General features: G+C 34.9%; 2 protein-coding genes across 2 annotated transcripts; one reads left to right on the forward strand and one right to left on the reverse strand.

Moving 5' to 3' along the window:
• Positions 1-821: 821 nt before the first annotated feature.
• Positions 822-6,401, forward strand: LOC120090306 (coatomer subunit delta-like). Its single transcript, XM_039047881.2, has 12 exons — positions 822-1,100; positions 1,627-1,694; positions 2,309-2,348; positions 2,564-2,787; positions 3,289-3,531; positions 3,651-3,828; positions 4,044-4,348; positions 4,710-4,905; positions 4,999-5,152; positions 5,549-5,611; positions 5,698-5,794; positions 6,075-6,401. Exons 2-12 carry the CDS (start codon positions 1,692-1,694, stop codon positions 6,162-6,164), a joined length of 1,593 nt encoding a protein of 530 aa, XP_038903809.2. The 5' UTR covers positions 822-1,100; positions 1,627-1,691; the 3' UTR covers positions 6,165-6,401.
• A 484-nt stretch (positions 6,402-6,885) lies between these two features.
• On the reverse strand, positions 6,886-10,414 carry LOC120090305 (L-type lectin-domain containing receptor kinase IV.1-like). The gene has a single exon (XM_039047880.2). It carries the CDS (start codon positions 9,068-9,070, stop codon positions 7,043-7,045), a length of 2,028 nt encoding a protein of 675 aa, XP_038903808.1. The 5' UTR covers positions 9,071-10,414; the 3' UTR covers positions 6,886-7,042.
• Between the last annotated feature and the right edge of the window lie 2,635 nt (positions 10,415-13,049).

The raw sequence follows: 13,049 nt of genomic DNA on the forward strand, positions 1-13,049 counted from the left end.
ATGTGGCTTGTCTTCTAATAAAAATTTTCAACAATATTTTACAAAGACAACACAACATGCATATTTCATATCAAAGGATGATATATTAAAGGAGATATAACAAAACATATTTAAAACATATTTCACCAAAGTTTTTCTATACTCATGATCTTTAAGATAATGACATCACTATACAACGAATTTGTTCGAAATATAACTTAACAACTTATTTACAAAAGCATTACCTACTGCAACTTTTGAAAAATTGGTGTACAACTTTGGAATGTGACGATTCAAATATTTTAAGTGATGTGTTCACGAGGGGAGCAAATATATTCATTTAAAAGTATAAATTATATGAAATATGTCTTTTTTCCTTTATTAGGATTTTTTCCATGGGATTTTTTCTTAGTAAGATTTTAATGAGGCATATTATATATATATATATATATATAATGGGCATATAAGGGAGAACATTATAAATATTATAATAATAATAGATACCCACTAGTGCCAAAGCTTGTTGTCCTAGAAGAACAAATGCCCCATGTGTCTTTGAACATGTAGTCCATATGTCTTATAAGTACATATCCTTGGTGTCCAACTAATTCCACCTCCTACTTTGTCAATTCTTCTATAAATAGTGGTCATTTTTTAAGATGGTAAAGATTGGTGAGAACTCCCAACTTTTTTGAAAGAAATTAGAGAAAATTTCTAAATTTCATAAGTTTCTTATTTTTTTAAATATTATTTAAGCTATTTATTCATATTCATTTGTTATTTATTTATATTATATGTTATATTATATTATTTTAATATTATATTTTATTGATATCAGTATTATTATCGTGGTTGGAAGTGCTCCTCATAACAAGTTTAATTTTATTATTGGAATTTTGCTTTTAATAAAGAATTTAAGAGAGAGAAGGCAATTGGGCGTCTCTCTCTCCTTGGGCGCGAGGTAGTAGTGTCAAGCCCTCGTTTGTTTTCTTTCTTCCAGCAGATCAGCGCTCCTCGATTTCATTTCGAAGTTAAATTGATCGGTTTCTCCTTCCTCAGCACTCCTCGATTCAGATCTCTCCCTTATCAGTCAATAAACTCATCAATTCCATAAATCCCTGGTTTGAATATCTCTTTCTCTATCTGCTGTTTGTTTATCTCAATCTTGAAATTTAGTACTGGTTTGTTTCTTCTTCTCAATTTTGTGAGATGGATCTGGATTTTGTGTGCAATTTCCGTAGGTTTGTTTGCCGATTTGATCTGTACATTGTATGCTTGCGAACTTGGATCTGCTGTTATTTGTGAATTTCTGATAGTCAGATTGCCTACATGATTTTGATTGTTGATTTTGTAATTGCAGTAGTTTGTGGGAGTATTGAGAGTTTCAGCTTCAGATCCCTTATCTTTCTTCTTTCCCCTTCCTCGTCCCCCCCGAAAGTCGGCCTGATCTCAAAGACCTTCCGTGTTCTAAGTTCTTTCGTAGTAATATAGTTCTAAGTGAAGTTAGATAGATATCATGGGTATACGTAAAGAGTTAGGGCTAATGTAGAAAAGGAACTTTTGTTTATGCACTTTATTACAAGGTGATCGATAATTACATATTTTTTTTCTCTAATAAGTGTGTGACTAACGGAATTTCACTCCTAGGTGCGGAAGACAACTTCTCATCTGAAGTCGGTGATTGTTGTTTTGCATTCTCATATCATTAAAAAATGGTAAATGCATTTATGTTATTGAACCATTTGTTGTCTCTTTTTATCCGCATTCCAGTTTAAATTTATATGAACTTATCTGTAATATTTTTTTTTTCTGAATTACCTTCCCATTAATTTGTTTCCAAGTGCCTTTTTGTTTTAACCAGTTGAAGTTCATGAACGTTGAGGGGGTGAATTCAGCTATGCTATCATACAAATTTTTGTTTGGATATAATGTAACATTACATATTCTCAAAATTATTTCATTATTGTAAATAATCAAGATGCTGGATAGTTTCTAACTTTTACTGTGCCATTTAGAAATCTTGTGAGTGTTTGAGATTAATGGATCGTGCTACATATATATTTTGTCCGGCGTCACTGAATCTGATATTATGCACCCTTTAATTTACTTTAGGAATTGTGGTAGGACCTAGCATGAGCATCCTGTTCGCGATGATCATTAGTGATCTCTCCTCTTTTAAAGCTGGATTTTTATTATGTATTTGTTGCATCTTGTTTCTTGTTTTATTTTTATTTTCTGGTGGTGTGCTTTTTTCTTTCGATGGGTTTCACGAATTTATATTTTCTCCTAGCCCCTTATTTTCTTTTGACAAGCGTTATATATGTTGTAGGTTGTTCTTGCTGCATCTATTGTTAGCAAGTCTGGGAAAGGTAAGATATTTCCTTTACCCGTTCTACAGCACTATTCTTGAATTTTATCTTTTTTAATGATGGTTTTCATAGTTAGCTTTTTACACTGTATACTCGTTGGCCTCTCTCTCACACGGGCACAAACACACACCTTTTCTCCCTTAAATTTTCTTCTCAAGTCTGATAAATTTTAGCTACTATTTACAAGGCTGTCGTTGGATGTATTCTTTTTGCAGTTCTTGTTTCTAGACAGTTTGTTGATATGTCTAGAATCAGAATTGAGGGCCTTCTTGCTGCTTTCCCGAAGTTGGTTGGAACTGGAAAACAGCATACGTATGTGGAGACAGAAAATGTTCGGTATGTTTACCAGCCAATAGAAGCTTTATACTTGCTTCTTGTAACAAATAAACAGAGTAACATCCTTGAAGATTTGGACACGTTAAGGCTCCTTTCTAAGCTTGTATCCTTTTTTGAGATGGCCTATAGTTATTTCTAGTGCTGTTAATGCTGATCGTGTTGAATTTGGGTATGCTGGCTCGTGGTTCTACTGTTTGTTCCATAAATCTTTGGGTGATCTTCGACTCCAAATTAGTAGTAATTTCAGGGGAACTAACAAGGTTTGCATATGCTAGAATAAAGCAGGCATTTATTAAATCCTTAGTGACAATGTATTGTATAAATGAAAATATTAACTGTAGACTGCAAAGGAAAATAAAACTTTATATAGTTCATTTTATATGAAACAACATCATGTCTTTTCTGGTAAGGTCATATGTCTTTCTTTTTCTTCTTAGAAGAATATATTTTACATCTTATAAAAGGGGTGCCCTCCAACTCGTGTATCTATATACCCTCTTACATGCGTATGTGTGGGAGTTTTGTTTGCACAGTAAGATAGTTCTTCACAAATGCTTGTGTCAAACACGCTGGGATTTATGCTGGAGTCCTTAAGCGATTCTAGGTACCTGAATATTCGCTCTCTATGGATGAAGAAGGAATCTGCAAAACAGCTTTCGATTTGATTTTTGCTTTTGATGAGGTTATTTCTCTTGGGCACAAAGAAAACGTGACTATTGCCCAGGTTAAGCAATACTGTGAGATGGAGAGCCATGAAGAGAAGTTGCACAAGTTGGTATTGCAGAGCAAGATAAATGAAACTAAGGATGTCATGAAGCGGAAAGCAAGTGAGATTGACAAAAGCAAGGTATTTTTTTACATGCCCTTCATCATTCTTTTTCACAATAAAATACTCATTTTTCAAAAAAAAAAATCATTTTCTAATAAAATAAAATCAAAGTTGATAATTTGTCATATATATTGCAGATTGAAAAGAATAGGGGTGATAAAGGAGGCTTTATGTCTTTACAGTCTATGGGATCAGGAAAGATTGATAATAGTCTTGGTGACATGGGCATATCATCAGGTGGTGGAGGTGGTTTTGGTAGCAGTTCTGGTTTTGGATTGGGTGCTGATGTCGAGTCCTTTTCTAGCAAGCCTAAAGGTTGCCCTTTGTTTAAATGCATGTTTGATGAATGTTATCTATGATGAGTTTTAGTGTCAGTTACACATATTTGTAAGCAGTCACTTGTCCTTGCATCAACACCATATATGCTGGCGATGTCGTCTTTTAGTAATTTGTCATATATATTAAGGCCCATGAAGATTGTCATGTATTAAGTGGATACTTACCATTCTACCTTGTCTGTCTGTTATTAGGCCGTCCACCTTCATCTGCTACTGCTCCTCCTAAAGGCCTTGGCATGCAGCTTGGTAGATCCCAAAGGACAAATCAATTCTTGGAATCTTTGAAGGCAGAAGGTGAAGTAATAGTTGAAGATGTACAGCCAAGTGTTGGTCCGTCTAAATCAGCTGTCCCACCCCCAACTGATCCTGTTACTCTATCTGTTGAGGAGAAACTCAATGTGTCCCTGAAACGAGATGGTGGAGTTAGTAACTTTGACCTTCAGGGAACATTGTCCCTTCAAATTCTTAACCAAGAAGATGCCCACATTCAAGTTCAGGTACTTTTGCTCATATTAAGGATGTTGTAGAACAGACACTACAACTTTTCTAGGTGATTGGTATCCCCAACACATACGTTTCAATTTCCACTTTTTGACTACTAATAATTGATTTCTGGCATGCATTATAAACTTTCCTACGAATGTGTACGAAGCTAAAGGGTTTTCATCATGGGATTGTTCACAACTTTGGCACTCGGGACAATTTTGTCTCTAAATTTGTTCCTATAGTATTTCAAACCATCTCTCGTCCACTGCCTTTTGTCTCATCTTGTGTTCTTATGATGTTATTATGATTTGACTTGCAAAGCTGGTTTTGTTATTTGTTTCACTATCTTGATTCGTTATGTTTTGTTTTCAGATTGAGACTGGTGGGAACCCTGGCATCCTTTTCAAAACTCATCCTAACATGAACAAAGAGTTATTTTCCAATGAAAATATTCTAGGCCTGAAGGACCCGAACAGGCCATTTCCTACGGGTCAAGGTAGTGATGCTGGAGTTGGTCTCTTGAAGTGGAGAATGCAAAGCACTGATGAATCAATGGTACCATTAACAAGTAAGTTCGAATCCTTCTCATACAGATACAGTTTTCCAATATATATATATATATATATTAAAAGCTATACTTATGATGCTTCTGTTGTTGCAGTCAACTGCTGGCCCTCTGTTTCTGGAAATGAAACCTATGTCAGCATTGAGTACGAGGCTTCATCAATGTTTGACCTGCGGAATGTTGTCATCTCAGTGCCTCTTCCTGCTCTTCGCGAGGCACCTAGTGTAAGGCAGATTGATGGAGAATGGAGGTATAGATTTATCTTTACTCTTTTAGTTTTCACCTGGTTATTATTTTTTCACTGAAATCATGACTTCCAAATCTAAAGGGTTTTCATCATGGGATTGTTCACAACTTTGGCACTCGGGACAATTTTAATCGAAATGGGACTCTCCATGAACTTTGAAACACGTTTATTAATGTAATTTTTATAAGATTTTTTTGGTCTTTAAAAATGGGACATGGCAAAAATAAACAATTTCGTAAGCTTTATTTAACAAGTCTCAATGTTGAGAACTTTTGGAAAGGCAAAACTTAATACATGATTCTAATGAAGCGGATCCAAATCACCGTCCTTTTGATTTTAAAGCCCCATTTGCCCAGTTATTCCCCTCTAGTTTGACATCTGTTTTTGCTTAACCTGCAGGTACGATTCTAGAAATTCCGTCTTGGAGTGGTCTATAGTTCTCATCGATAACTCAAACCGCAGGTATGTGGTGGTTTGGCTTCTCTCTATTTTACCCTACTATTACAATTGCATGCTTATGTTTATTATTTGTTCCATTTTCTTGACAGTGGATCAATGGAGTTTGTTGTTCCTCCAGCCGATTCATCAGTATTTTTCCCCATTTCTGTTCGGTTTTCAGCAGCTAGCACATTTAGCGACCTGAAGGTTTATTCTTGTTCTGCCCTCTACTTGAAACCAGATATTAATTACAAACCTCTCAATAACCATTATTATCGCTTTAAAAAAATCTGTTCTTGTGTGCCCCTATAAGACTAACTAAACTTTTTTCGATCTAGAAACCCCTATTAAACCGACTCTCTCTCATTCACATCTTTTTATAACGTAAAATAATAATAATAAGCTTTGAACCACGCTTATTCTCATTCTTTATATGACATTTCCTGCATTACCTCTGAACATTGGTTTGTAAACTCCACTGTTGCAGGTTGTCAACATTTTGCCTCTTAGGGGCAGTGCTCCTCCCAGATTTGCTCAAAGGACTCAGTTGATTACGGAAAATTACCAAGTTGTGTGATTGGCGACGTCTTTTTTTCTTAAAATTTTCCGGACATTTTGCACTGAGATTTTTTTTTTTTTGGGCAATTTTACTTGTATATTTACCGTTTTTGAATTTATTCAGAACTGGAAGGAGCCATGATTCATTCAGTTTTATTTTTTTTACTTTGTTTAAAGGATGCTAGAATCGGACATTGCAATATCATGTTGCTTAGTATATCACGCATCCAATTATGATACATATTCCTTCTGGCCATCTAAGATTATCTTGTTTAGGCGTATTTTTTGTGAAGTGTTATAATTGGTATCTTGAAAAATTATTGAGGAAGATTCTTAATCTTTTTCACTTACTTTTCACCTCTTATTAATTAACAAATATTATATACTTGCGTCATTATTTTATAAGCAAAATGTATTAAAGTGATAAATATTTGGGTTAAATATTATTTTGGTCCTATGTTTTTAGAGATGGTTGATTTTGGTTCTGAAAAATTGTTGGGAGTGTAAATAAAGTTTCACATTGACTATAGGGTGAAGGTCATGTGAGTAATTACAATATAAAGTCTTTTGAGTGACTCAAAAACAAAGTTACGAGAGTTTATGTTCAAATGGATAATGTTATACTTATATGTTGGTGAGTAGAATTCTTCAGTGTTGAATAAAAGAAATTGATGAATCTAGAAGGGGAAAGTTTGTTGGTAGATTGTTTGAGAGGAGAGTTGTTGAAAATGCAAACAAACTTTCACATAATGGGTATATAATTGAAAACAAGTATCTTTAAAGTCATGGCTTTGAGTCTTACTTTACAACGCAGTATATTAACAAACTCAGTACAAAATACATACTTGATTTCAGGTAAAATCGCGATCTGTGGACCGAATGTTGATGACACTACTTTCAACGGCCACCAGACAGTAGAGACTGAGCATCAGAAGAATGGCAGAAACCCCTCTCAAAGGAAGAAGTAGAATATGCAATAGCCTTATCCAAGGAAGAGTTGTACGACATGGCAAGATCATCAAAACCTTCATATCCACCACCTGATGTTTCAATAGAACCCATCTCCGGCATCGGCGCCTCGCATTCTAAGTACTGCACAATTTGCCGCATGCTCGGCCTCCCCATTGGGTTAGATTGAGAACACAACAATCCAAGTTTCAGCACCATTTCCATCTCCTCCTTTACATACTCTGTTCCCAAGTTTGGATCCCTGGCCTCAACAATGGCTCCTCTCGCCCAACATAAAAACACCCAATCCACCAATATTACATCTTCTGTCATTCCCCGAATCTCTATTGGCCTCTTTCCTGTTGCAACCTCCAGCAGAAATGCCCCAAAAGCAAACACATCCATGTGAGTCGTTGGCCTGCCGGATCTTGTGTGTTCTGGAGCCAAATATCCAAGTGTTCCCACTATGTGAGTAGTTTGAGGGTCTGTTCCATGGTCATACAGTCTTGCCAAACCAAAATCTCCTAGTCTTCCATTTAACTCATTGTCTAACAAGACATTACTGGCTTTCACATCTCTGTGAATTACAACTTGTTCCCATTCTTCATGCAGGTAAAGCAGCCCTGCCGCCACCCCTTTTATGATTCGAAACCTCTGACTCCAATTCAGACTTGGATTTGGTTCGCCAAATAGGTATTTATCCAAGCTTCCATTTTGCATGTAATCATATACTAAAAGCAGTTCTCCTTTTCGTCTACAGTAGCCTAAAAGTTGTACAAGGTTTCTATGGCGAAGCCTCCCTAAACTAACTATCTCTGCAACAAATTCTTTCATTCCCTGTCTTGATTCATGAGAAACCCTCTTGACAGCTATTTCAAGTTTTGATTTTGGCAATACCCCTTTGTAGACTCGTCCAAATCCTCCAGAACCCAGAATTTCTTTTTCTTTAAATCCATTTGTAGCTATGTATAAGTCTTTGTATTTGAACCTGTGAGGCCCATAATCAAGCTCCCAATCTTCGAGCAGCTCGGCGAACTTCCTCTTCCTTCTGACAATATGAACAATTCCTAAAATCATCAACAAAAGAATTCCTCCAGAAATTAAAGGTAACCCAATTGTTAAAACTTGGGATCTCTGTTTCTTGCGAGGCAGCTTTGGAAGGCGGGATATGTCAAGACTTTGAGCTTCTCCTTTTAGCCTGAAACTCCAACCTAAAATATAATGAGAAGTTGAAACAGAGCCAGTGGAAGATGAAAACCCGACGAACATGGAAGAGTTTTTTATGACGGACGAAAGGTCAAGGGAGTAAGACAGAAGTGGAGTTTTGGGTTTGGGTATGTCAATTGGCGCCAAAGTGACATTGATTTCTTTGTTGATACCATCATATTCGATCCAAACCTGCATTGGTTGGCCACTTATAAGAGTCAAATTTCTGAATTCCCCATTGTTGTTAGAATAAAACCCAGCAGTTTTAGCTTCCTCAGAGATCAACCCATTTATATCTATGCCAACGTGATTCCCATCGATATCTTTCAACTCTATATTCTGAATCGTGTCGAGTTCTACGGCAAAAATATGGTTGGTTGTGTTACCGTCGTTGCCGTCATTGAAAAGTCCAAGATGTTGACTTGGCTGAGCTCCGGGGAAAGTTTTCGTCGGAGCCACCACAAAGGCAATTCCATGGCCACTTAGATTTGGGTATTCAGAAATAATGGCAAAGACGAAAGTAGTTGAGAAAGATGAAACGCCATAAGAGGAATTGACAAAATTTACAGGATTAAGATAAAATCCATGGCCAATTCTTTGCCTGGTCTCGTTGGTTAGTTTCAAGAGGCCATTTTGAGTAACAACGGCCATACCATCGAGTGATAGATTTGCAGATTGGAAGCCATTGAAGATAAAATTAGGACCTTCAGAAGCAGCTGAGACTACTGAGGCTACAAGCAGAGACAACACAATTGAGAGATTGAAAATCATGGTTCTTTTCTTTTTCTTTCATCTTCTTAACAGAGCATCATAGGCACCATTTCTTCACAAGGGTCGATCAAAATTACAGGCTACATCCATAAAAGACACAAATGCCGAGGTAAGCAATTTCTTTCAAATATCTTTTTATGTTATTTTGAGCAGCTAAATTCCACGGATTCTGATGTGGAGCCTTCACATTAAGTATAGTTGAAGGCTCACCTTTGAAGAATTCATGAGCCAAACCGATGAAAAAAGAAAACCCCCACATTTTTAAACCTTTCAAATCCAATTGCATCTTATCGCTTTAATTTTAAAATTTCTATTATTATTATTATTATTATTATTATTATTATTATGAGTATTTACAAAATTTGTTGTGATATCAATACCAAAAGAAACTTTAGAGAGAAGTCTACTAAAATAAAAAATAGATTCTATATTACGTATATTTTAACATATTAATACTTAAATGCATCTTAGATATCACTCATTTTTATGTATTCCATGCTTATTATATACACAGAAAAATAATGAAGATATTTCAAAAAAGAAGCAAGAAGAATTTAGGAATATTTGTATGGATGCCTAAAAATTGAGCCCAAAATGGCAAATGATCCAAAATTTTAAAAAAATGTCAAATGACATTTTACTGATGTCATAGATGAGTGAAGTTACAAATTTGTCCTTTAGATTTATTTCTCTCTTGCTCTTTTCTTCTTCTCTGGCATGACCTTCGACCTTTTTTTCTTTTTTCTTTTCCTTTTTACTTTCTCTTCTTCTCCGGCAACGAACTCGACGAAAATCTTTTATTATTTATTCTTGTTTTGCCGATGATGTTCGTGACTTTTCTCTGAGCAAAACCAAAGTTGATAAAACTAAAGAAAGCGAGAGAGAGACCGAGACCGAGAAAGAGAGAGACCGTGACTGAGAGAGAGCGAGTCCAAGACCAAGAACGAGAGAGAGAAAGGGAGAGCGAGAGAAAGAGACAGAGAGCGAGAAAGAGAGAGAGAGCGAGACCAAGTGAAAGCGAGATACTTTTCCTTGTGCGCGCAAGTATATTTTGGTAATTTCACCTTAATTTGACGTCAGCAAAGGGTCATTCAGTATTTTTTTTTTCAAAAATTGAGTCATTTGATATTTTCGGCCCAATTTTTGGATCATTCGTACAAATTCCCAAAGAATTTGTCACATGACAAATTGTGACAAGACATTTGCACGAAGATAGCTATTGCTCGAAATGAACTAACTATTTCTTTTATAACATAGCATTTGACCTTATCCTATTAATTCTATTTAATATTTATAAACAATAGTTTTTTCTAATATGGTGGTGATAGTTTCCAAAAAAAAAAAAAAAAAGTTGAATATTTAAATAAGTATTATACAATACAAAGTAATAATTATAACAATTTCTTTTAATATATATGTATAAGTGTGACGTGTGTATATATATCCACACACTTCTGATGCAACACAAATGTATTTCTTATGTGGTTGTGATTTAATTAAAACCGTTGACTAAAATTTTTCTATTCCAAAAAAAAATAAAAAAAGAATCCATTAAAATTTAGGTCTGAGTTACACAAATCACATCCATAAACTTAAAATAATAACATTCATAATAAATTATGCAACATTTATTTTTTAAGTTAACCCAAATTCAAATCTCAAACTTTTTAGAATGCTTAATCACTTGAGCAGAAGTTTGATAGAGAAGTAAAAGAGTTTAAATTCTAAAAATTTTAAAAATTAAAGTTAAAATAAAATGCATATCCCTAATCTTAGTATCAAAATAATATAAACAGATATAAAACCAAAATATTAAAATTACAACTTCTCTTGTAAACTTAAAAACAAAGGAGTGGGTAACGATTATAGATGAAGGGAAAATAGTTTATGAAATTAGAAAGTTTACTGGTTAAAGTTGGCTTCATTTCTTGACAAAAATGATCAATTTTGAGACGATGATTTGATGATGAAGGCTCTTCGAGAATAAATTAATTCCGATTAAGAATGGAACTTTTTTGTTTTTTTTCCTTCCTTTATAGAATAATTTAGGGTTTCACTTTTGGAGAAGGTGATATATAAATGTGGAGATGAGCAGCAAAGCTGAAAGAGGAAAGACAAAAATGAGAGGAGACCGACAAAATTACGGTCAATCTTGGTTTCTATCATTTTTCTTTGGGCTACATTTTTTTATAATTTTTACTTATTTGCTTTACTTATCAAATTAGCTTATAAAGTTGTAAATTTGTGTCAAATAGGTTTATGAATTTTAAAACGCTACTAACGGGTTTCTAGACTTTTTATTCTAGACCAAGTGTTACGTGTTTGATAAGTCATTTAACTTTTAATTTTGAAATATTATGCATGTCTAATAGACCTTTATCCATTTGATAATTTTTATAATTACAAATCTATTGGACACAAAATAAAAAGATTAATGTCTTATTAGATTTAAATTTTATTTTATGTCTATTAAGAGAAAAGAGATGAAGCCATGTCACCAAGTCTAGCACAGTCAGCAAGGTCTTGTCACCAAAATTTTCAGAATGATTCTGGTAGAAAAGAATTTTGAAGGTTAGGAGTTCTCCAATCATCCAGTGCCATCTGTAATTCTATATTTATTATTCTTTATTTTTTGCTCTCCCTAAATTAGGGAATACTTTGTATAAATGTAAGGCTTGATACCTTCAATAAAATACAAGAGAGAATTACTGAACAAATCCTTTTTTCTTCTCTGTCTCTTCCTTAACTTGGTATCAGAGCTACGATGACCAACTTCAACTCTATCGAAAATTCAGCCATGAATTTTGGTAACTGTAATTTCAGGAATCCTCCCCTAAATCAGTTGATCAATTAAAACACGTCTATAAAATTAGATCAAAGCTATTTTTTGCTTTGGAAAAACCTTACTATACCAATCATTCGCAGCTAACGCTTAGAAAGACATTTGACTGGCCAAACTGTTTGCCCACTGATGTATCTACCACAAAATATTGGAGACCACGCATCTACAGATGTTGCGACAACCACTGGAGCTTTAAACTCAGAAGAAGGCTCGGGTAGTGGAACTTCCAGCTTCTCAACTGGGCTAGAGGTAAATCTTCAATACGATATGTGGATGACAGTAGATCAACTTCTCCTTCGGTGGTTGTACAACTCAATGACACTTGAAGCAACAGTCCAAGTTATGGGTTGCGAGAATGCTAGAGATCTCTAAAAGAGTGTTCAACAATTGTTCAAAGTACAATCAAGGGCTGAAGAAGACTTTCTTCGCAGACCACTAGAAAAGGTAACATGAAAATGGAAGAATATTTTTGTGTTATGAAAACTATCTTTGATAATCTTAAACAAGTTGGAAGTCCTATTTCTGTAAGGGCTTTAGTCTCACAGGTCTTACTTGAGCTTGATGAAGAATTCAATGCCATAGTTGCAACAATTCAAGGGAGGCCAGACATTTCCTGGCTGGATATGCAATATAACCTTCTACTCTTTGAAAAACGTCTAGAAAGTCAAACAACACAAAATACCAATGTCGGTTTCATTCATGACACATCATTTAACATGGCAAATACCAAAGGAGCAAGTAGTAGCAACAATAAAAAGCCAAAAAATGATGGTAACTTGTCCTCGAATACAGGTCAGAGAGGAGGAGGAAATTACAGAGGTCGCGGAAGAGGCAGCTGCCATAACAAACCTATCTGTTAGGTATGTTGTAAGATAGGTCATATTCCTATTTTTGCTATGATAGGTACAATCAAGAATTTATACCAAACTTACCTCAAAATAAGAGAGGTAACTCAAATCAAAATCAGTACAAGGGAATGCCACAAATTCATTCAGTACTCACAACTGTTCAAATATCTAATCAGTTCTTTGTCACACCAGAAACTATAACTGATCCAAGCTGGTATGCGAATAGTGGTGCCTCAAGCCATCTAACATCTGACTTCAACAATCTTGCAAATACTACTGAGTATGGAGG

The sequence above is a fragment of the Benincasa hispida genome, chromosome 11 (assembly GCF_027475165.1).
Source record: "Benincasa hispida cultivar pf3 chromosome 11, pf3_genome.v1.1, whole genome shotgun sequence".
In the NCBI taxonomy this organism is placed as follows: domain Eukaryota; kingdom Viridiplantae; phylum Streptophyta; class Magnoliopsida; order Cucurbitales; family Cucurbitaceae; genus Benincasa; species Benincasa hispida.

Coding starts and splice junctions, on each gene's coding strand:
- LOC120090306 (XM_039047881.2), top strand. Junction 4,349..4,709: donor ATGCCCACATTCAAGTTCAG/GTACTTTTGCTC, acceptor TTTTGTTTTCAG/ATTGAGACTGGTGGGAACCC. Junction 5,153..5,548: donor CAGATTGATGGAGAATGGAG/GTATAGATTTAT, acceptor CTTAACCTGCAG/GTACGATTCTAGAAATTCCG.
- LOC120090305 (XM_039047880.2), bottom strand. CDS start 9,070: ATGATTTTCAATCTCTCAATTGTGTTGTCTCTGCTTGTAGCCTCAGTA.